The 21,462-nt window shown below is 34.3% G+C and overlaps 1 protein-coding gene across 1 annotated transcript; it reads left to right on the top strand.

Annotated features, from left to right (window-relative positions):
• The first annotated feature begins 4,694 nt into the window (after positions 1–4,694).
• On the top strand, positions 4,695–18,535 carry LOC142353312 (transmembrane protease serine 11D-like). Its single transcript, XM_075405544.1, has 5 exons — positions 4,695–5,063; positions 10,432–10,516; positions 11,194–11,234; positions 13,308–13,528; positions 18,149–18,535. The coding sequence occupies exons 1-5, from the start codon at positions 4,796–4,798 to the stop codon at positions 18,443–18,445; spliced, it is 912 nt and encodes a 303-aa protein (XP_075261659.1). The 5' UTR covers positions 4,695–4,795; the 3' UTR covers positions 18,446–18,535.
• The last annotated feature ends 2,927 nt before the right edge of the window (positions 18,536–21,462 follow it).

The following is a 21,462-nucleotide window of genomic DNA, read 5'->3' on the forward strand; positions in this document are numbered from 1 at the left end:
GTTGCCCTCCTACAAATCTTTCCATTTTGTGGTAACCAATTTGACAAATTAAATGATAAATCCAGTCATAGTCAGTGTGATTTACATATCGTTGATTTTTTTTGATTTTTAGAACCATAATTAACCGAATGTTTCGTCATGTTTTAGTCAATTAAACCTAAAAATTATAATTATTATTAAAAGAAAAAATTGCTATTCATAACAAGCAGTGTTTCGAGTTTCCGAAATACAGTCTAAATTTTATTACTGTTTAAGCAGAAAACAGATCAATGGAAACTAGATTCTGGTATACTCGATAGATAAAACTTTTTAACCCTGCATTCTATTAACCCCGTAATAGCAATCTGTTACTCCAAACTTTGTTTGAAAAAATTTCTATTAAAATTGCTATTTTGAAAACGAAATTCATCGTTTATCATTTAAATTAATCGGTCGTGTTTTTGTGAAAAATGTATATTAAACTGGATTTAATTTTACTAAATTAAAAAAAAATAGTTCACTTATTACAAATCTTTTTTGATTGAAATTGCGCATAACTTATGTTGTTGGCTATTATGGTATTATGCTATCGTGAAAGGGACTCAACTTGATTAAAACATCTTTTTGAAATTACATTCAGAAACCAAAGATTGGCGCCGCTGGCACTGATAAATAACCAGTAACATACCAGTAAACTCGCAAATAATTACAACTTAGCACAAACACCGATTCACTGATAGATTAGTATCGGAAGCCCAAGATAGTGTCCAATATGAAAATAAATGTGATTATCACTATACAACGTTCATGACATTTTCGGGTAGTTTATATGGAATTGTTCCACTTTAACGTGTCAGGTATGGCTGATGAGAGTTTTGCACCTTTAAGAGTAAGCAAACCAGTAATAACTATATTCTCGTCTTATTAGCCCCAGGAGTTATGGCACTTTTTTATTCCTACATTTTTCTCAAATGGGTGAATATAAATGCGAGTTCGGGTTTTTTTCTTCAGTCAATATTACTTTCTGTTTACACATCGTAGCGGAAAAACAGAATTTTCGTAGCGCTAATTTTAATTTTTATATACAAAGCAACAATTTTATTGCTTGACTTTTGTTGCGAGGCGTACTTGTATTCTAAAAGGAAATAATTGATTCTTTTATAACTTTCAACTTTGGTTTTTTGTTTGATTTTTCACTTTAACTGTTTCTACTGAAAGTCGATTCAATCATCAAAATACGCCTTGTAGTGAACACTGGCAAGGTGAAAGTAGAAAAATTGAAAATTATGGGATCAACTGATAAAGTTCGACCAAAGGGCCACAGTGCATTAGATTATCATATTTAATTGAAGCAATTGCCAGCTGTCGTTAGTTTCAAAAATTAATTAGCGTTTACATTAGAAGTTGAATTAAATGTACTTTTACAATCTAATTCAAACTGCACAACCAAAAACAAACTCTTTGAAACTCAGAAAAACCTCTGTCAATTTTTCTAATTTCATTTTCTGTTGAAAACAGCTGTCATTCAATGCACAAACTAAACATTCCAAGGTATGTGCCCATTGCTGGAAAGCATCATTTAAATTATTCATGATTTCTAATTAATTTACGTCATTTTTAATCTTTGACGAAAAAATTATTAGCTACAATTTTTTTCATTTTTACGTCATTCTTATTCCACTAAAAATTAATTAACTTCCAGTAAAAACTATTCCACTAAAAATTAATTAGCTTTTACATTGGAAGTTGAATTAAAGGTATTTTTACAATCTAATTCAATCTGCACACCCAAAAAAAAACACTCTTTGAAACTCAGAAAAATCTGTCAATTTCTCTAATTTCATTTTCTGTTGAAAACAGCTGTCATTCAATGCACAAACTAAACATTCCAAGGTATGTGCCCATTGCTGGAAAGCATCATTTAAATTATTCATGATTTCTAAAGTAATTATCATATAATCAAAGATGGTGATCAACTATTTTATTACCTAAAACTTTTGATAAGACTTGCTTTTAGTCTTTATGAAATCACAAGCTGCATGCACAAGCTGCATGCTAAAGAAAATGGTTTTTGTGGATTAATTATTGAATTGACGACGATATAAAAGATTTCTCCAATACAAACTTTTGAAAATGTCATTCATAACCCATCGTGTGTTTCTTCTATATATAGCTTAGGTAAAGGGCACTCTTTAAAGTAGAAGAGATAAACAACAAGATGGATTGGGGCAAAAAGTGCAAAAATGCAAAAATTGTTTGATGGAAATAGCTACATCTTCATTCCAAGCATTTTTACACAACATGATAAGAGATGTGCTGGGTGTTGCCCTCCTACAAATCTTTCCATTTTGTGGTAACCAATTTGACAAATTAAATGATAAATCCAGTCATAGTCAGTGTGTTTTACATATCGTTGATTTTTTTTTGTTTTTAGAACCATAATTAACCGGATGTTTCGTCATGTTTTAGTCAATTAAACCTAAAAATTATAATTATTATTAAAAGAAAAAAATGCTATTCATAACAAGCAGTGTTTAGAGTTTCCGAAATACAGTCTAAATTTTATTACTGTTTAAGCAGAAAACAGATCAAGGGAAACTAGATTCTGGTATACTCGATAGATAAAACTTTTTAACCCTGCATTCTATTAACCCCGTAATAGCAATCTGGTACTCCAAACTTTGTTTGAAAAAATTTCTATTAAAATTGCTATTTTGAAAACGAAATTCATCGTTTATCATTTAAATTAATCGGTCGTGTTTTTGTGAAAAATGTAAATTAAACTGGATTTAATTTTACTAAATTAAAAAAAAATAGTTCACTTATTACAAACCTTTTTTGATTGAAATTGCGCATAACTTATGTTGTTGGCTATTATGGTATTATGCTATCGTGAAAGGGACTCAACTTGATTAAAACATCTTTTTGAAATTACATTCAGAAACGAAAGATTGGCGCCGCTGGCACTGATAAATAACCGGGCTGAGTGCCAAAAGTGCTTCATTACTGAGCCTCAGTATTTCAATATTAACATGTAAACCAGTACTGAAACAGCTCATTTACATCAAAAAAGTTGGTCATTATGTTCAGAAAAAAAGAACAACTATTCAGAGTGTGAAAATGCCTGTAAAGTGGTATGATGTAAATATGCTTGTGGTGTGATGTAGCTTGGTGTTAATATGCCTGTGAGGTGATGTAGCATGGTGTGGGTATTCCTGTGGTTTGATGTAGTATAGGGTGAATATGCTTCAGGTTGACAAGAATTAAACAATAATGTTAATTAGGCTGATAATTGAATTGCATGATAATAGTTATGAACAGATCAAAATCAGAATGCAATCAGAAGTACAGTTTTACTCTGAAAAAAAAAGACTGATCAGTCTGTACAAGTGTAAAGTCTGAATCGGACAAGACTGATTTTGATATGAACAGAATCTGTACAAGTGCAGAATTGTCTATATACAGTCTCTGTAATTACAGTGATTCAGTACTGCAAAACTCTGGGTGTTCAGTATTAATTCTGGCTATCAATTGCATTAAGCTTTTAATTGTCATTGATTGTATTTAGTTAGTTTTATCGTTGATTTTTCTTTTAATGCGGTTCTTTTTTTGTCAGAGTGATCATCGCAATTTCAGCGGAAAATTCATTAGGTAGAGAAAAAATGCAGAGGAAAAAGTCATCATCTTCAGAAGAATTTCACAATTTTACTACAAATTTTTCTATGAATTGTCTAAAAATTGCCATGATCAGAATTCTGGTCATAGTAATAATCGTACTGGAAATTCTATGATTCAATACTTAAATATTGTGACACACAGATCTGGGAGCCACCCTTCATTTTTTTCAGTGCTCTAAACGGTTTTGGAAAGAAACCTGTAAATTGACTGAACCATAATACGTCAGTTGAATGCAGGCTATACTGGTGAAATAAAGTTTCTTAAATTTGTCAACAGCAATTGTCTTTCGCAAACTCTGATTTCTCAATAAAATACGGATAAATTTTAGTGATTACGTGAAATTAATTAAACATAAATATTTGAATTTAATTTAAATTAGATTCAACGATTATGGTTATTCAAACAGATAGAAAATGTGTTAAAAATTGGAGCAACGAGAGCCGTGACGTGAGTATAACTTGAACACTGCAGAAATTTTGAGACCTCAGGCTGTTATACAGCGAAGGATTTCTAGTAAAGACTGCACTCCAGGCTAAAAAAAGATTGATAAAATTTTAAATACCCACAAACCCAAGTTCCATTGTTTGAAAAACCCCTCGTCCAGAGTTAGACCGTTGGAAAAAAGTGAGACTAACTGATAGCCGATACATTTTCATAGTTTTAGATGGCATCGGGTCTTTATAAACTACCATAGAATGAAATCTTAATTGAAAATTAACTCGTTATTATAACTATGGTAGTTATTATAACTATGGTTTATAACTATTATGACCACCCGCATCCACCCCCCCCCCCCCCCCGCATCTGAGGGGCTATGGATCTGGCATCATATTTTTTTCCAAATTCATTTTAAAAATCGTGCCGATTTATTTAGATCAAATATTGAAACATAAAGATTGTTTTCTCATGACCTACCTTAATTTCTATGGCCAAACCTAAATGACCTCGAAAAACACTTGCTTGTAGAATTTTGTAGAATCACCAATGAAAGGCTATTTGATATCAGCTACTAACGATATAAAGTTGACCTCATTAATACTAATAATTGAAAAAAATGAGTTTAATTTATTTTGTTTAATATGGTCGGCTGTTATAAGTAGACAAATTTTACAAAATTAACATTTTGTAAAAATTGACAATGCAAATTTGTTCTATCACGATTTTTTATATCTTAATTCTGATTGGATGTCTCATTGAACGAAACTCGGCACGGACCAATCAAAACAGCTCAATTGATCGTCGAATTGTAAGAGGAAGAGACAGCGAACAGGATTGGCCTTTCTATGTTGCACTTATTTTGGATCATGTGAAAAATAAACTCCACTGCGGGGCTACTATGATCCACAAACAATACATTTTAACAGCTGCTCACTGTTTACACCCATTCGACAACAGACCAAGACACGGTAATTACGCTCAGTTATGGTCTTTTCCTAAATGTAAACGCTGAAAAACGATCTTTTCCTGAAAATAATGCTCATAAAAGGTCAAATTTCAAGTTAATTGGGTATATGGTAGATCGGAGGGGAGAAACGCAATTATAAATATATGTGCTTTTTTAAAACTCTTTCTTCATTTTCAATAATTTTATCATATTTTAAGAAATTTATAATATTATTAAAAATGTAGAATTTGTTGAAAAAAGCACATATTTTACAAAAACATTTCTCCCCTCGGATAGGCCTGTATTGCCATATACCCATTACTCTCATGCATAAAAAACGCAAAAAAAGGCTTTTTCCTAAAACTAACGCTTAAAAACGATCACTTCCTATGTCGAAGAACGATCAAAGACGTTCAAGTTGGTCAAAAAAAAACATTAAAAATGGTTTTGGATGTTTTACCCTAAAATTACCGATCAAAATCAATCATTTTTTATGTTTTTTTTGGACAAAATTTCAAGTGGGGAAGCGTACCCGGACCCTATTCCCAAAAAAATATTTCAGTACTTGCTAACTCATATCTCAAATCTAAATCATCAAACCAGTACAAAAACAAGTATCTCAATTTCAATTCAAATCCTGTCCATATCAACGCCACAGTACTCTTTCCCTGGGTGAGGCCGTGGAGTTATGACTCGAAAGAACGTCGTCTGTGGGGTGTCATTTCGGGTCGTTAAATACACGGTCCCGTATAAATTTAATGACCCCGTAATTCGATTAATTAATCTGGTATTTTGGGAACTGTGACCCGGTCTTCCCGGGTCGAGGTTTTTGGGTAAATTTTTGTAAGAAGTGCGGTGATTGCGATGAATGCGGTGAAAATAAATAATTCGCCACATTTCACCGCATTTCTTACAAAAATTCACCGCGAAATTCACCGCATTTCTTACAAAAATTCACCGCATCGACTTTTGTGGCAAAATAATGTAAGAAATGCGGTGAAGGCGGTGAATGCGGTGAAAAAAAAATAATTCAACACATTTCACCGCATTTCTTACAAAAATTCACCGCATTTCTTACAAAAATTCACCGCATATGATTTCCAAAGTTTACTCAATCTGATTTAAATTCACAAGAAATATCAAAGACTAAAGTGACAGTTGGCGCAGTGGACTAAGAAGTTGAAGGCATCCAGGACGGAAGAAGTTCGAACCCGTGCGGGGACGATTCTTTTTTGTAAGCATAATGAGAACACGGTGAAAATAAATAATTCACCGCGATTCACCGCAAAAGGATGTAAGAAATACGCGGTGAAAATTATTTTTTCTCAGCGAATTTCACCGCATTTCTGACAAAAATTAACCGCCAAACCTTGACCCGGGTTTCAAGTTATTCATCTGGCGTTTGGAATCATAAATCGTTATACTTCGAATCATTCAGCCCGTACTTGATGTGGTTCATACTTCCACCAGCTCACCCCGGGTTCCCTGTTTAAACAACAATCATCGTCTTCCTCAATTCAATATTCTCAGCGTTTTCCATATCAGATAAACTGTTTTATTGTGGTTTTCTAACATTCACGGGGTTTGGTATATCTGGCTCTGAGCAAGCAAAGTCTCTTATGCCTGTTACAGTTGTCTGTTCGGTCTCAATCGCAAGTTGAAAATTCTGATGGCCCTGGCCCAGGGTAGTCAAAATCTGTTCCATCTAGACCCTGCGGTCATGGCAAAGGTCCGTCCAGCAACCAACTGTCTTGCGTCGTTAATGTCATCTTAGGAAAAAAAAAACTGGATAAGGAAAAAAAATTTTTCTACAATTGGATTTCTGAAAATTTAGTTTACATCAATCTGTGGATTTTAGCATTCAAAATATCTAAGCTTATCTCGAGTCTATGCATAATTTTTCGTAGAATCAATATCTTTACGGTGGAGGTTTTTGGAAGCGCTTACCCATAGTCTTTAATTAGAAGCAAATCAGAAGGCAGAAAGCGCAATTCAGACAGAACGCGAAATGTCTCGATAGGGGTTTTGCTTTCAGAACTAACCGCAATCCGTCTTTGCTGCTATGTAGACTTTATAAGAGCTATTAAACCATTGAATGCTCGGTTCAACACTGTTGATTTGTCGCAAAAAATAGTCGCAAAAAATGGAGGAAAAACAAGTTGCAGTAGATGAGAGTTGCAGAGAAACAGGACAAAAGAGCTGTATTGAAACACCCAGTAATTAGATTAGCTGAAAAGACAATCCTGATAGCAGAAGCGTTGATGACTTTTTCAAATTTGCAAAAAATTTGGGTATAAATGTGGAGTCAGAAACGTGCAGCAGTGTTAATATACAAAAAAACTCCCTTTCGCTCTCAAATAGTTTCAGAAAATCGTTTTAAGATCTTCTATCGTTTTAAGATCAAGAAAATCGTTTTAACGATTTTCTTGATTTCATACATTTTCGACTGGTAATTGGTGCGCAATAACGCCCAATAGTGTCCGATTTCCTTTAATTAATGCAAGAATCAGATACGATTTAATCTCATTCAGGGATCATTTTTGATTTCTTATGTTCCATGCAAGGATCGTACTAGGAAATGCGTCTTGATTTGTATGACATCATATATGATCCTTGTATGGAACCAAGGAAGTGGTGACCCGGGTAAATAATGATGCAGAAGAAAAGTAACTCAAAGACCTTCATGTATTGCCATCCAACCGTGATCTTACTAGATAACCTTAAGCCATCTCATTCCATGAATCTATTGTTCTTCAATTTCAAAAGTGTTGTGCACAGCAACGTAAATTACCCGAACCTGATGCCAAGCAAAAATATCTGCCAATAAAACCAATTCAACGGTCAAATGATATTCATTGACAAGAGAGCTCCACCTGTTGAAACCATCATTAACCAACACATGACAGAGCTGATAAGGATAAGAAAACCGACAAGAGTTTCATATCGGTTCTGCTTAACCAAATTCTCGATACGAACAAGATGCCTAGTTTTTTGACCTATAAAACCGTTATTTGTTGAAACTGTTATCTTACGGTACCTACTTGCTGACAAAAAGTCAGAATCAAAAAATCTTTCTTAAAAAGAATATTTGCTGTAACGAAATCAAATTAGCAAAAGGCAAAAGATGATCTATATTATTGAAAAATTGAGAGGGGCCAAAATTTGATCTTGTGGCAGCAAAAAATGTGGTCATTGTATTAATTCAATCTTGCTGTAAACAATTGTTTTCTTGAATATCCCATGGCATGAAAGTCGATGACAAACTTAACACTAATTAACCATTCAAAAAGTAGTGTAAACTATTTACAAAATCAGCTGATGGTCTTTGCAAATCAACCAAAAAAGCCATAAGAAAACATTTTCTTCTAGATCACTCAATTCTCAACTGAAACCGTTAATATCAAATAATTCTCAAAAGAAAGAAACAGAAGCAGCGTTGTGATATTTGGCTCACTTTTATCAACTTTAAAAAAATGGCAGAAAACAAAAAAGAACTGGTTAGATAAAAAATTTTTCAACCTTTCGAATTTGATGAATGAGTATTTTAATTTACGACCGCCATTTCAAAATACGCAGTAAACTTAATTGCAAATTATGCCAATTAAATCAACTGTTTTTGAAAACTAAAATTGCTCCTAACAATACAAAAATGCCCAATGTTAACCACACTGATTCAAAAACAATTAAAATTTTTAATAGGAAATAAAATAAAAACAATTAAAAATGAGACTTTAAATAAATAAAGCAACTGAAGTCTCAATAAAAGAGCGGGAAAAAATCGACAAAGAACAACATCAACCTCACTTTTATAACAATATTTGAATAACTTGCACCTGCAAATAAAATCTACATAAGAATAATATTAATAACAATTTTGAATTCAACCAAACATGGTTACAACCTTTTGGTAGTCCCCATATTAGGGGAGAAATCAAATTGCAATAATTAAAATTTCTCGAAAAAATTTTCCATCCTGAAGGGTACCTTTTATTTTAAATCATTTCAATGCCTCCCCTTCCAAAAAGTTCTTCACTTCTCTTCGAAACTGACATGGATATTTGTGTGGTGAATAGTTAGAAAAACTGTTAAGTTGAGACAAAGAATTATTGAATCTATTAAAGTAATTATCTTCAGAACGCTTCCGAAATGTTTTTCTGACTTCAAAAAAAAACTTTTCACTTGGTCTGGTCTTTGGACAACCAAAAGTTATTGACCGGTGGTCTGATGCATTCATGAAAGTTAAGCCCACTAAAATCTTGTTAAGCAGAATTAGGTCGTTAACAACTAAAAAAAACTGACTGGCAAGTTAGATTTTGTGAACTTAGATTTTAAAACAAATTGCAGATACAATAACAGTGAATCATGAACGTCATATACCAAAATAATTACAAAAAATGAAAAAATTTTGTTTAAAAATGCAGTCTTAAAAGTAGCAGCAGGAAAGCGGTTACTCTGGAAAGAAAAGAGCGTCAAATTCAGGGAACGAAACAAATGGAAAGAAGACAGAAAATGAGATTAAAATTTTCATATTTTTGCGGATTATGCGCAAAAAATGTAATGCAACAAGAATTTTTCCGAGATTAAACAGGAGATATTTTTGTGTTTTTTTAGTATTGAAAGTCTTTTAAGCAAGGCTCTGCTTGCTCCGAGTTTCGAACTGTTTTGTTATATGTTACCTGTTAAAGATTTATGCTGAAAAATACATCGACAAATTAGAAAACAAAAAGGATGAAAATTGAACGGATTATGCTGAAAATGTTCCTTTTTTCGAGCGACGAAATTATGAAAACAATTTGGTGCAACTTTCAATTTTTTAGAAGTGCAAACAAGAGTTTTTTGAGACGAGCGGTGAATATGCCGCAAAATGACAAACTAAAAAACTCAAAGAGTGTGCAGGAAAATGTCCATAGGTTTTAAAATTAGTGCGGAAATGACGCAAGTATTGAGAAGAAAAAAAACCTGAAACAGGAAATCGTAGACGTGTTGAATTTATGTAAGAGATGTGCTGACAGATTTGCTTCATTTTGTGTGAGATAAAAACATTGACAGCGTAAAAGCAATTGTTTTTTCTTAAGATATTCCTTATATTTTTCTTTAAAGAATAACATTTTTTTCAAAACGAGAGAAAATGCGTCGCTAGAGTAAAAGTAATCGTTATTTTTTTAAGAACGTTCTTTTTAAAAGTGACGTTTTATTAAAATAACAAGGAAACTGTAGTAAAATTACGTGGACCGTATAAGAGCAATCGCTATTATATATATATATATATATATATATATATATATATATATATATATATATATATATATATATACACATATATATATTTCAAAAACATAGGCAACTATGAAAGCAACCGTTTTCATCATGACGTGGTTTTTGCTTTTTAGAATGGCCAGTTGCTCTGCTGGGAGATTTCCATATTGAGGGGCCAAAAACACAGATCCAATTGGTTGACTTCAAAGTGTATCCGGAGTAAGTTAACTTAGTTTACTGAAAACTGAACACTGAGTCTAAGGTCTCCTGATTGAATACAGCTTCATATCTGGGGTGGATTTATGTAACAATTAATTTTAAAGTCATGAAAAACTTTCGCTATCAATTAAAATCAATAGATAGGTTCCATTTTTCATCCATGAGAAGCCGCAATGACCTGCAATTATTTAGAATTCTTCACAGCACTACAAAAATAGCGACAAATAAAGATAAAAATAGGAAATTCCATCAAATTCCGCTGGAAGACTGTGTCGAAGCCGTCATAATCTTGTCCTATTCACTAAAAAAATGGATATGTTCGATTGTGCATTACTTGTCCTGTCAATATAAACTTTGACCTGTCAATATTGTGACAAGACAAGAAAAGGAACCTCAAAGTTTGGAAAATGACCTAGAAAAATTTTATAAAAAAGAGAAAGTTTATTTTTTAATTAAATAGTAAATTTTAACTTACGTAATCTGTAATCTGTACGACACATTGAAATGATTCGACGCGAGATAAGTTTTCGAATTCTCCAGGGGATATAAGCAGTCCAAACTTCTATATGAACTTTCACTGGATTCGATCCAGCATCCCTTTCTTGCAAGCCTAGTTCAAACCATTAATTTTATACTTTTCCAGATGTTGATTGAATAAAACATCAGTTGCCTTTCAGTTATAACAGTGATCCGCAATTCACGAAGCACAAAACTATAGGTCAAAGTCGAGTTTTTACCGCTACTTAAAAGGCTTTTATACATACTTTAAAATCTTGCAGACTTTAAAACAGGCGATTCGGTCGAATATTATCACATTGAAAGCCGACAACCCGATCGCGCTCTAACAGCAATGGTCAAACCACGACCCTTCCATAGAGTCTTGAAAAACTACGTACGTGTGGCCTGAGAAATATGATCATAGCCCCGCCCGTCGTCTGGGTAGTCTTATCATAGCACGGCCCAGAGTCTGGATAGTCTGATCATAGCGTTGCTTAGAGTCTGGATAGCTTCGTGATATAATCTGGACAGCCTGAACGAAGACCATTCCAGTGTTCAGATCCCCTTGCAGATCCGATCCTAAAATTTCTGCTCTAAGCCAAAAGGATCAACGGGAAAACGACCAGAAACAGAAAAAAATATCAATGATTATAATCACTAATTTAAGGTTAAAGGTGTCACTGAGGGGTACCACCAGTACGCGACCCAAGTGGGTGCGGCACAATCATTGCGCGACCAAAGTTAGTCTGTAACGTCAAGTGCACAACCAAAGTAGGTCTGGCAACCAAATGGATCTGATACCCACGTGTGCAACCCAAATCGAACTGATCATAGCTGGCTTGATTTGGATAACCAAATTTAGCTTGTCGGAAAAATCGCCAATGACAAATATTCCTAACAACGCAATATTGGAGACAATATTACTCTAAATCAAACTTACATTTTAAAAACAATTTTTACACCCCCGGGTCGAATGTCCTCCCTAAAATCCTCCCATTTCGTTGTAAGAGGGGGGGGGGGGGTAATTTGTCTATGGGGGTAAATTGATGTTAGAGTGTGGGGGTATTTTGTTCAGAGGGGGTAAAATGAATTAAGAGTTGAGCTGGCAAGGGGGTAAAATGGTGTAAGAGTGAGGAGGTAGTTTGTTTAGAGCGGGTAAACGGAGGTAAGAGCTGGACTGCCAATGGGAGTAAAATGGTGTAAGAGTTTGGGGGTAATTTGTTCTGAGGGGGGTAAAATGATGTAAGAGTGATGTAAGAGTGGGGCTGTAATGGGAGGATGTTTTAGGAAAATGCAGCTCAAAACGTCAAGCTCTTACGTCTTTTTGGGCTGCATTAGGCTTTTAACCGGGGTAACATGGTGTAAGAGTGAGGGGTTAAAGAAATTAACCCCCCAATCTTACATCTTTTTGTCTGTCAAGGGGGGTAAAATGATGTAAGAGTTCAGGGGTAATGGAGAAATTACCCCGGAACTCTCACATCATTTTACCCTCCCTTGACAGACCAAAAAGATATAAGAGGGGGGGATTAACTGTCTTTTACCACCTCACTCTTACACCATTTTACCCCCGTTGGAAGCCTAATGCAGCTCGAAAAGAAGTAATGGCTTTGAGCTGCATTTTCCTAAAAACTCCTCCCATTGCAGCCCCACTCTTACATCATTTTGAGCGGAAAAATCCGAGCCATTATTCTACAATAGCCAGCAAATGAAATTATGGTATAACAAAATTGTAACTAGCAAGCCACCCCAAAATAAAATTGATGAACTCAATCAAGATCCCAATTTGTTCAAATCTTTCCTCTCTCTCTCTCTACTTTTTAACATACGTGTCAACTTAGATTTTTAGTTGAAAAAAACTTGAAATATATCACATCTTGAGACAAATATCTTTTCATTGTGAAACTTGAAAGAAGTTCATCGACTTTAAAATAGGATTTCTGGTAAGTGAAAGTTGCGCTTTATCTGAATTTTATATTCAGGTAAATCCACTAGTGTGTCCCTTCCCATTATAGCCCTCTACGAATTTATAGCCCCCATTATGATATAATTACCATGATTGGGGGCAGTAGGCTATCTAACCACTAAGCCAGGGGGGGGGCTATAATGCGAAAGACACCCCTAGTGTAGGGTCTGAAACTGTTCGAACAATGTTTTAAAAATTTTTTTAGAACTGTGATATTAAGTTGGAGAAATCTGCTTCAAAATGTTTTTTCTCGTAAGACTAGGGATCGCTAACTTACTTTTTATATTGAGTATACATTTTCGCGGTAAAAACTCTTGAATGTGAGAGCAGAAGTACATGATATTGCAGTCGCTAAGTTGAAAACTCCTTGGACTAAAACGAAGGCTGTAATTTCAATTTGTAAAAATCAAGAGCCTAACAATAAGTACACAATAATTGGGATGGGGATTACATATCCAGAGTTTAACAGCTGCCATCCAAAAACTTTGCAAGAGTCTTATCAAATTGAAGACAAAGTCAGCCCAGATTGTGGAGAGTTACCCAAAGCAAAGGTAATTACAACAATCGTTTTATTAATTTTTAAACCGCGGGCAAAGTACTTTTAGTCAAAGTCTAACAATCAGATTTAATCAAGTTTCTGTTTGGTGTTGGGTATTGGCCCCTCTTGGTCACCACCCATAAAACTTATTTTCTTTCCTTTTGCGAATGAGTTCGTAGCGGCCTCACACTCTACCTGTTTTTTTATAGCTCTGCAGAATTTGCCGTGATAATAAATATTGGAACTAGTTTGTACCCTCAATCATGCGCGTGAGTTTTTTTAACGGAATTATGAATACAGAGAGCCAAATATCGGAATTCTTTTTCAGATAAATTTCAAGTTTTAGCTATGATCAGCCGTTTTTTCGCGTTGATCAATTTTCGACACAACCGGGTAACCAGAGCCGATGGTCATCTAATCGTATTTATCTCCGAGTGGGTGGGTCTATTCATTTAGAGAACTCAAATGCAATGAGCCTTTTTGCAAAAGTATGTTGTTTTACAAACTCACAATAAAATCTAAAATTTAAAATCAGTATCAAAAATTTTTTCAAGATTCAAGATTCAAGATTCATAGACATCGAGCCCATTCTAAAACTCTTCATTTCAATTTTAGAGTTTTAGTGTACAAATAAATTTAATAGAATTGCGTCTCTTAGCTCCACCAACCAGTATCCAAAACGACTGCATAATCTGAATATTCAAAATCGACAAATATTGTTTTCTATTATGAAATACGGAATTATTACATTCCTATCGCTAAAAAACTTTTTTGCATTCACATAAATTTCGAGCGCCACTATCATACGCTTGACTTTCAATTGTTGAAGTCCCTATTTTTAACACTGAAAAAGAATATCAAAATTGCATTGTGGAAGCTGTGCATTTCCGAAAACTAAATATTTTGTGTTGATTTAGAATTGAACCAACTCTCTCCATGCCCCTTTTCTCTTCATGCTCGTGACCTGTTTTCGATCCCTCTCGTCTAATTCTCCAGATAGATTTTTGGATAAATTTCTAGCTTTTTCGAAGAACTGAAATTGACCCTTTTCAAAGCCAATTATAGATAAATTGGTCATAATGCTATCACTTGATTTTCTTTTTTCGTTCCAAGGTTGATTATCTTTAAATAAATTTGATGATGCTTTGTAAAAAGAATAACTTTTTTCTATTTTTTCCAATAACATGAAAAGATTTTTATAAAATGTGTTTCCCCAAACATATTTCCTGAGGAACAAATTTGAAATTGCCATTTGAAAGAGCTCAAAATGACAAGACACTAATCTAGCAGTAAACTCACGACACGCCACCGAATGGTTATTGTGTAAGATCTTGAAAAATTCTCACAGAGGTTTTGAAGAGGATACATCATTTTGCAGGAATATGTGTCAGAGCCTTACACGATATTAAAAACGACCTGTTAACAAACGTATTGGTTCCCTTATAATATTTTTCACATTTAGAGGCCTGAAGATCTGAAATTAACCCTATTCATTGCTAATTATAGATAAATTGGTCATAATGCTATCACTTGATTTTCTGTTTTATTCTAAGATTGACTGACTTTAAACAAATTTGATGTTTTTTAAAAAAAAATTATTGTTTTTATTGTTTTCAAATATCATGAAAACTTTTATAATATTTGTTTCCCCAAAAAAGTTTCGTGAGGAATCAGATATGAAATTGTCATTTAAAACAGCTCAAAATGACAAGACACTAATCTAGCAGTAAACTCACGACTCATCACCGAATGGTTAGTGTACATGATCTTAACAAATTCTCACAGAGATTTTGAAGAGGATGCATCATCTTGCAGGAATATGTGTCAGAGCCTTACAAAATATTTTTTAAAAATGATCTGTTAACAAACGTATTGGTCCCTTTAAATCTTTCTTTGGATATTTAGAGGCCTGAAGATCTGAATTTAACCATATTCAATGCCAATTATAAAAATTAGTCATATTGCTGTCACTTGATTTTCTGTTTTATTCCAAGGTTGACTAACTTTAAACATGTTTGATTTTGCTTTGTAAAACAGAACACTTTCTTCTATTGTTTTTAACTAATATGATTCGTTTGTTTATTGCAATTCCCCAAATATTTTTAGGGATTAAAATTCAATATTGTCATTTCATTTTGCAAGAATCTTACAAAATAAACATTTGTCTTGCAAGAGAATTACATAATAGACATCTTTTGCATGAATATTGTTACATCTTACAAGATAACCAACTCCTCTCATCCCGGTTGTCGCAAAAACTTTGATTGAGAGGCTTTGTTAACAATTATTAATCTTTTTCTTCAAAAGTTTTCCAGGGCAATAACAAAAACTGTTATCCGGTAAAACTGCAGTTTCATCGCTAGGCTGATCTACTTTTGTTTTCATCATCTAAACGTCATTTTTCATTATTTTAATTTTGGGCTCATTATAGGCGATGAAACCAGTGTAAAAGATGAGGGTTTGGAGTGAAAATGTTGATAGTTACACAGGTTGAGGTGCATAACGAGCGCACATGGGGTGGGGGTGAACTGCGTCCAAAATTACATATGTAATTTTGAGCGCAAATCACCGCCACCCCCTGTGCGCTCGACGATGGTCTGGTCAGCGATCGCTTTGTTCTGGGACCTCAACATGTGCAACAATCAACATTACGAATCATCATCTTTTACACTGGCTTCATCGCTTCCCATGTTGAGGTCCAGGCCCAAATTTTGGTCTGATCAGACTTTCCAGACCAAAATTATCTCCGATCAGACTTTCCAGACGAAAATTAACCCTGATCAGACTTTCTAGACCCAAGTTATCTCTGATCAGACTTTCCAGACACAAAGGATCTCTGATCAGACTTTTCAGACCGAATGCGTTCTGATCAGACCATCTCAGACTCAAATTCAGACCATTGCCCATACCTTAATCAGACTACGATCAGACTCAAGTGCGCTCGAAGAGGTTACGATCAGACCCAGTTGCGCTTGAAGCATTTAAATTCAGACCCAGTTGCGCTTGCTGCCGTTTATGATCAGACTGAAGCGCGCTCGAAACCGGTTCTGATCAGACTCAAGTGCGCTCGAAATAGTCTGATCAGAGAAAGATTTTACTTATGAACAAATCTCTTAATTTGGCTATAATATATTCATTTCATAAAAACTGATGTTTGCAGTATTTAATTCGTCTAAGGAAAAATCAATTATATAGGTGTTGCTAAAGAAAACGAAACCCAACTGTAGAGAACAAGTTTTATTTAGTGTACCGGTTAGTGTATACTTCTGACTCACTGGATAAGTTTAGACAGCTGTCCATAAGAAACATCGTGGTCTCCAATTGACCAAAATTTCCTCTGAAGGGGACCGGCCTTTGCTGGACTCTGTTTTCTGATCAGATGTTATGATCAGACCCAATTGCGCTCGAAGTTTCCTCTGACCAGATCCAAGTGTGCTCGGATCCGCCTATGATCAGACTTTTGAGACCAAATTGACCTCTAATCAGACCATCTCCAGACCATCGTCCAGACTGTAGTGTGCTCGAAATTCCGTCCAGACCCTGCAATTTCGGTCTGGGAATACACGGGTGTGCGCTCGACTGGGTCTGATTATAAACCATTTTGGGTCTGGACCTGAACCCGGGTTATAACACACTAAAAAATGTCTTAAAAAATGTCTTAAAAAGTCTAATATTATCTTAACGCAGTTAAGGTAAACCTTTGTTAAGGTAAAATTAAGGTAACAATTACCTTAACTTGAGTTAAGGTAAAAAATTATCTGAACTGCGTTTAGGTAACATTACCCTAACTTACCTTAACTTTTTTAATAACTTTCTGCAGTACATAATTGTATATTTTTAGTAAAATTATCAAACAAAATGTTAAAGTTTATTACAAGAGCTTTACAATGATCCTTATATGAAGCAGTTTGAGCTAATATTTGTCGACCTACACTACATCAAACCCCAAAAATACGTTCAGTGAGTGCTCATAAAAATTCAAAAAGGCAGTAACGCACCAATTTTTCAAAAATTGGCTTTTTTATTTTTCACGCGCCTTCGTTTATGTATAGGCTGCTCACAAACCGATGTCGAGTGGTACCGGTGCATTAAAAGTGGTCCAAAACAGTTTTTTAAGAAGTCATAACTACTCGATTTCTCACTTTCCATTGATCCTAGAAGAGGTTCACCAAAACGCACCATTGGTATAGGTAAGAGTAAATTTACCTTTACTAATATAATTTACCTTAAAAGTTCAGGTTGAATTTAAGGTATTTTTAAGGTAAATTTCAGGTATTTATTCAGGTATTTTTACCTTACATTTTAAGGTAATTAAGGGGTGCCCCCTTAATTTTTCAGGTAATTTTCAGGTAAAGTTGAGGTAAGTTCAGGTAAGGCAAAACTACCTGAACGTTTCAGGTAAGTTAAGGTATTTTTTCAGGTAAATTTACCTGAATTTTATTTAGTCTGAATGAGCCCAAAATTAAAATAATGAAAGAATGACTTTTAATGCTCTGAGAAAAGAAAACAAAGTTACTATCGCGAAGAAAACAAATATACTGTCGTGTGTTCGAACACTGATGTGTACCATATGGTATATGCAACAGCAGTGTTTGAGCTCACGAATATATAGATCACTACATGGTTACTTTAGGCCACAGAAATTTGCCTGAAGAGCTCGCCGGAAAACTACTGTAGCTCACCTGCAACATGTGACAGTGGTTCACCAGCCTTCATTGAAACGAGGAAATCAAACAAGAGGAAAGCCCAATGCGTTTATGGAATCCACGCACACGCTTATGGAGATTGTACGTCTATGGGCAGCATTTACATGCGCGTTTCAGACTACCAAGATTGGATTAGTTTGAAAATAGGCGACATGAGTGATGGAAGGGATTGCCTAAAAGGTGAATCTGGTGGATGTCTTTATGCTACAGGTCTGCTGAACTAAAGTGGCAGATATCGGGGTGAGGGGCAGTGAGGTGATAATTTTATGGGTACAAAAAGTATCAAAAGTGTAAAAGTCAAGAAAAAAGTTGAATTTACTGAACAAAGAGAACTGGTATTGAGGGTACGCAAATAGATTTTCAAAACTTCGAATCATAAACCTTGACCCGGAGAAAGGAGAAATTCATGTTCAACCATTAACAATCAAGTTTATTACAATAGCAATTTCAAGAGTTTTTTGAGTTTGAGATTGAATTTGGGACATTTCAAAGATTTGAATTTTGGACTCGCCCTCACTGTCAATACCAGTCAAGCTTTTTTTCATCAAACTCTATTTCAAGCGGTTCTTGGCAAGTAGCTGTGTACGAATTTCTCGGTCTCCTTGTTTAAAGAATTGGTATGGTGGCATGCTTCAAAAAACGACAGTATTTTTAATTAATTGGGAATTTATCTCGATTTTCCATCTGCTGCTATTTACACTAAAAGACTCATCTATTGAAAAAAAATATTCAGCTAATAAACAGCGATTAGTAGCATTTGAATAATTGAGATTGAATGACACTTATAAGACTAAGTAAAGACCGTTGAAGCAGATAGGGAAATCACACTAAAAGGAAAAGTGGGATCTATTCTGTTTGCCCCCCCCCCCCGTGTTTTTTCTGACCCCCAGTTACAAATTATATGTTGTTATACAGCACGTCACTATGTGTGAAAATAGCACGCGCGCCTGGGTGTCATAAAAGATTTATGATCGCTAAGGTGGGGGTGGGGGGGGGGGGGGAGAATAGATCCGAAAAGTCATGCCAGTCATGAAAAGTTCTTTTAAAGTGTATCGGACGTTTCTTTTGGTAAAAATAGACAACACTTTTTTATTCAAATTCAACGTCAGAGCAGAAAACAATTTTTAAAAATTTAACTCGAGTTCTGGTGCAGTGATTACTATACAGTTGAAATTGTGATTCAAGCTCTTTCTTGCTATCATGTTTCAGTGGAATAGGAACTTTGATTGATTATGATGCTCTTCCAAATAAAATAAAAATTTTATCTTCCTTCCAATAGTTTGTTGTACTTTTCAGTAGTTGGAACCACATTTGTTTCAAGAACCTTGAACATGTCCTCATTTTGACAGTTATCAATTTATTTTGCTTTCTGTGGAATATAAACACATTAGTTTATGTTTATGACTTTTGTTAGATAACGAGGGATGTCTTTCTCTTCACAGAAATTTTGAAAACTTTTGTGCCTAAAGTTTCTATATTTGACCCTTTTAACAGAAACTATTGATCTTTTTGGTGTGGAGGCCTTTAAATTGCTATCTCCTTGATATAAATTCTTCAAAAAAATTGTTAAAATATACCTGACAGATTGCTGGACAATAGTCGCAATTGAAGCATTGAATCTTACTGAGACTGATACATGAGCGAAAACGTACATCTCATAAGCAAAAAACAGAAAAATGAACTCCAAGTTGGGCAAAACCACAGGTTCCTGTTTTTTTTGATGCTCTACAAGGATAAAAGCATTGTTAGCACGCCTTAGACCTGGTAACTTAAACTAATTTGAAGGAAACTAGATTGCCTGGTATCTAAAACGGGTCTTTACTGATATATCACCTTTTTGATAATTTAATTCTATTTTTCGATATTTATCCGGTTTAATTTAGATTTGTTTTCAGAGCAACAGCTGCTTAAATACGGTATTAGTAAAATTAGCAAAAAAGGAAACTATTCTATATCAAAACTAGATATATCAAAAACAGTTTGCACAGAAGGTCAAAAATGTAGTATGTTTAGGTGACGAGAAACAATTTGATGAGCTGAAAAACTTAGTAGGAAGGAAACTGATATAAAAAATAATGAACTGAATGAAAGACAATGAAAAACCTGACTTGGTAAAAGCACGGTTAATTTTGGGTATCAACGCGCTGAATACCTAATTTTTGGTGGAATAGGGAAAAGAGGAGGAAAAGAAAAAATGTCAGAAGAAATGTCAAAACAACTTTATTAATGCTAAATTGACCCAAGAAAACTGATGCAAACGCTACAGAAACTCAATTGACCACGTCAACAAAAACCGTTAACGCCAAAAAAACTCAAAAAAATTTGGACAAATAATTAAAGAAATATAATTGCTATCATGTCAATAAACAATAATGTGCTGAGGAATATTTGAAAAAACCCACTTACAGGCTTTTAAAAGCCTCATTGTACACTCAAAGCTGAAAAAAATAAAAGAAAAATGCGAAATGTACCAATTTTTTCTATTGTGTTAGAATTATGAAATCAAAGGCCACAGAAAACAGATTTAAAAGAAAGTAGATGGCGCAAGAATTCTATTAACTATGGCTAATGCGAGATTTTACCCGTTTAACAACGAAATATCAAAAATCTAAATAACTTACAGCACCCTTTGAGTGTTAAAATTCACCAAAAATTTCATTTTGTTTTGACCTTCCGAGCAACTTCATCACTGTAATAACTCGGAAGGTTACTTGTGCCAGTTTTAAGAGTCTAATTCAACTTAGGCCGTCTGAACTCTACATATTTATCCATTCCAAATCTCAAAGTCAGAAAAACAAACTCAACCAAAACTTAAAAAAAATGCAGCACCAATACCATACAAATTTCCTAATATTGAAAAAATAGAAGATTAAAAGGTACAGAACCTACTCCATTTGGAAAAACGAAAAGTGTGAATAAATCGGTCCATATTTTCTTTATAATTAATGCCAACAATTTTTTATCTTACCTCAAAGTGTATTTGTCGGCCCAAATTCGCTACACAAAGGGCAACCACCGTTTCAAATGAGTTTGGAACAATCAACCCCATTTGCTGTTTTTCAAACCCCATTTCCGACTAATTCCCTTTACATATTTTGTTTTCTCAAAACAATAAATCATGAGAAAAGAAATACGCTGAAAAGAACTATCTATTTTTGATACAGCACAATAGAAAAGCGGTCCTGCATTAACTTTGTTTCAGAATTGAACAACACTTGGCGTCAAATTTCGTGATTCTACA

Source organism: Convolutriloba macropyga, chromosome 14, assembly GCF_964194025.1.
Source record: "Convolutriloba macropyga chromosome 14, txConMacr16.3, whole genome shotgun sequence".
Taxonomy (NCBI): Eukaryota; Metazoa; Xenacoelomorpha; order Acoela; family Convolutidae; genus Convolutriloba; species Convolutriloba macropyga.

Bases quoted from the DNA above. Each gene is read 5' to 3' on its own strand.
- LOC142353312 (XM_075405544.1), top strand. From the start codon at position 4,796: ATGCAAATTTGTTCTATCACGATTTTTTATATCTTAATTCTGATTGGA. The intron at 5,064-10,431 runs GTAATTACGCTC...TTTGCTTTTTAG, and splicing joins CGACAACAGACCAAGACACG to AATGGCCAGTTGCTCTGCTG. The intron at 10,517-11,193 runs GTAAGTTAACTT...GTTGCCTTTCAG, and splicing joins GACTTCAAAGTGTATCCGGA to TTATAACAGTGATCCGCAAT.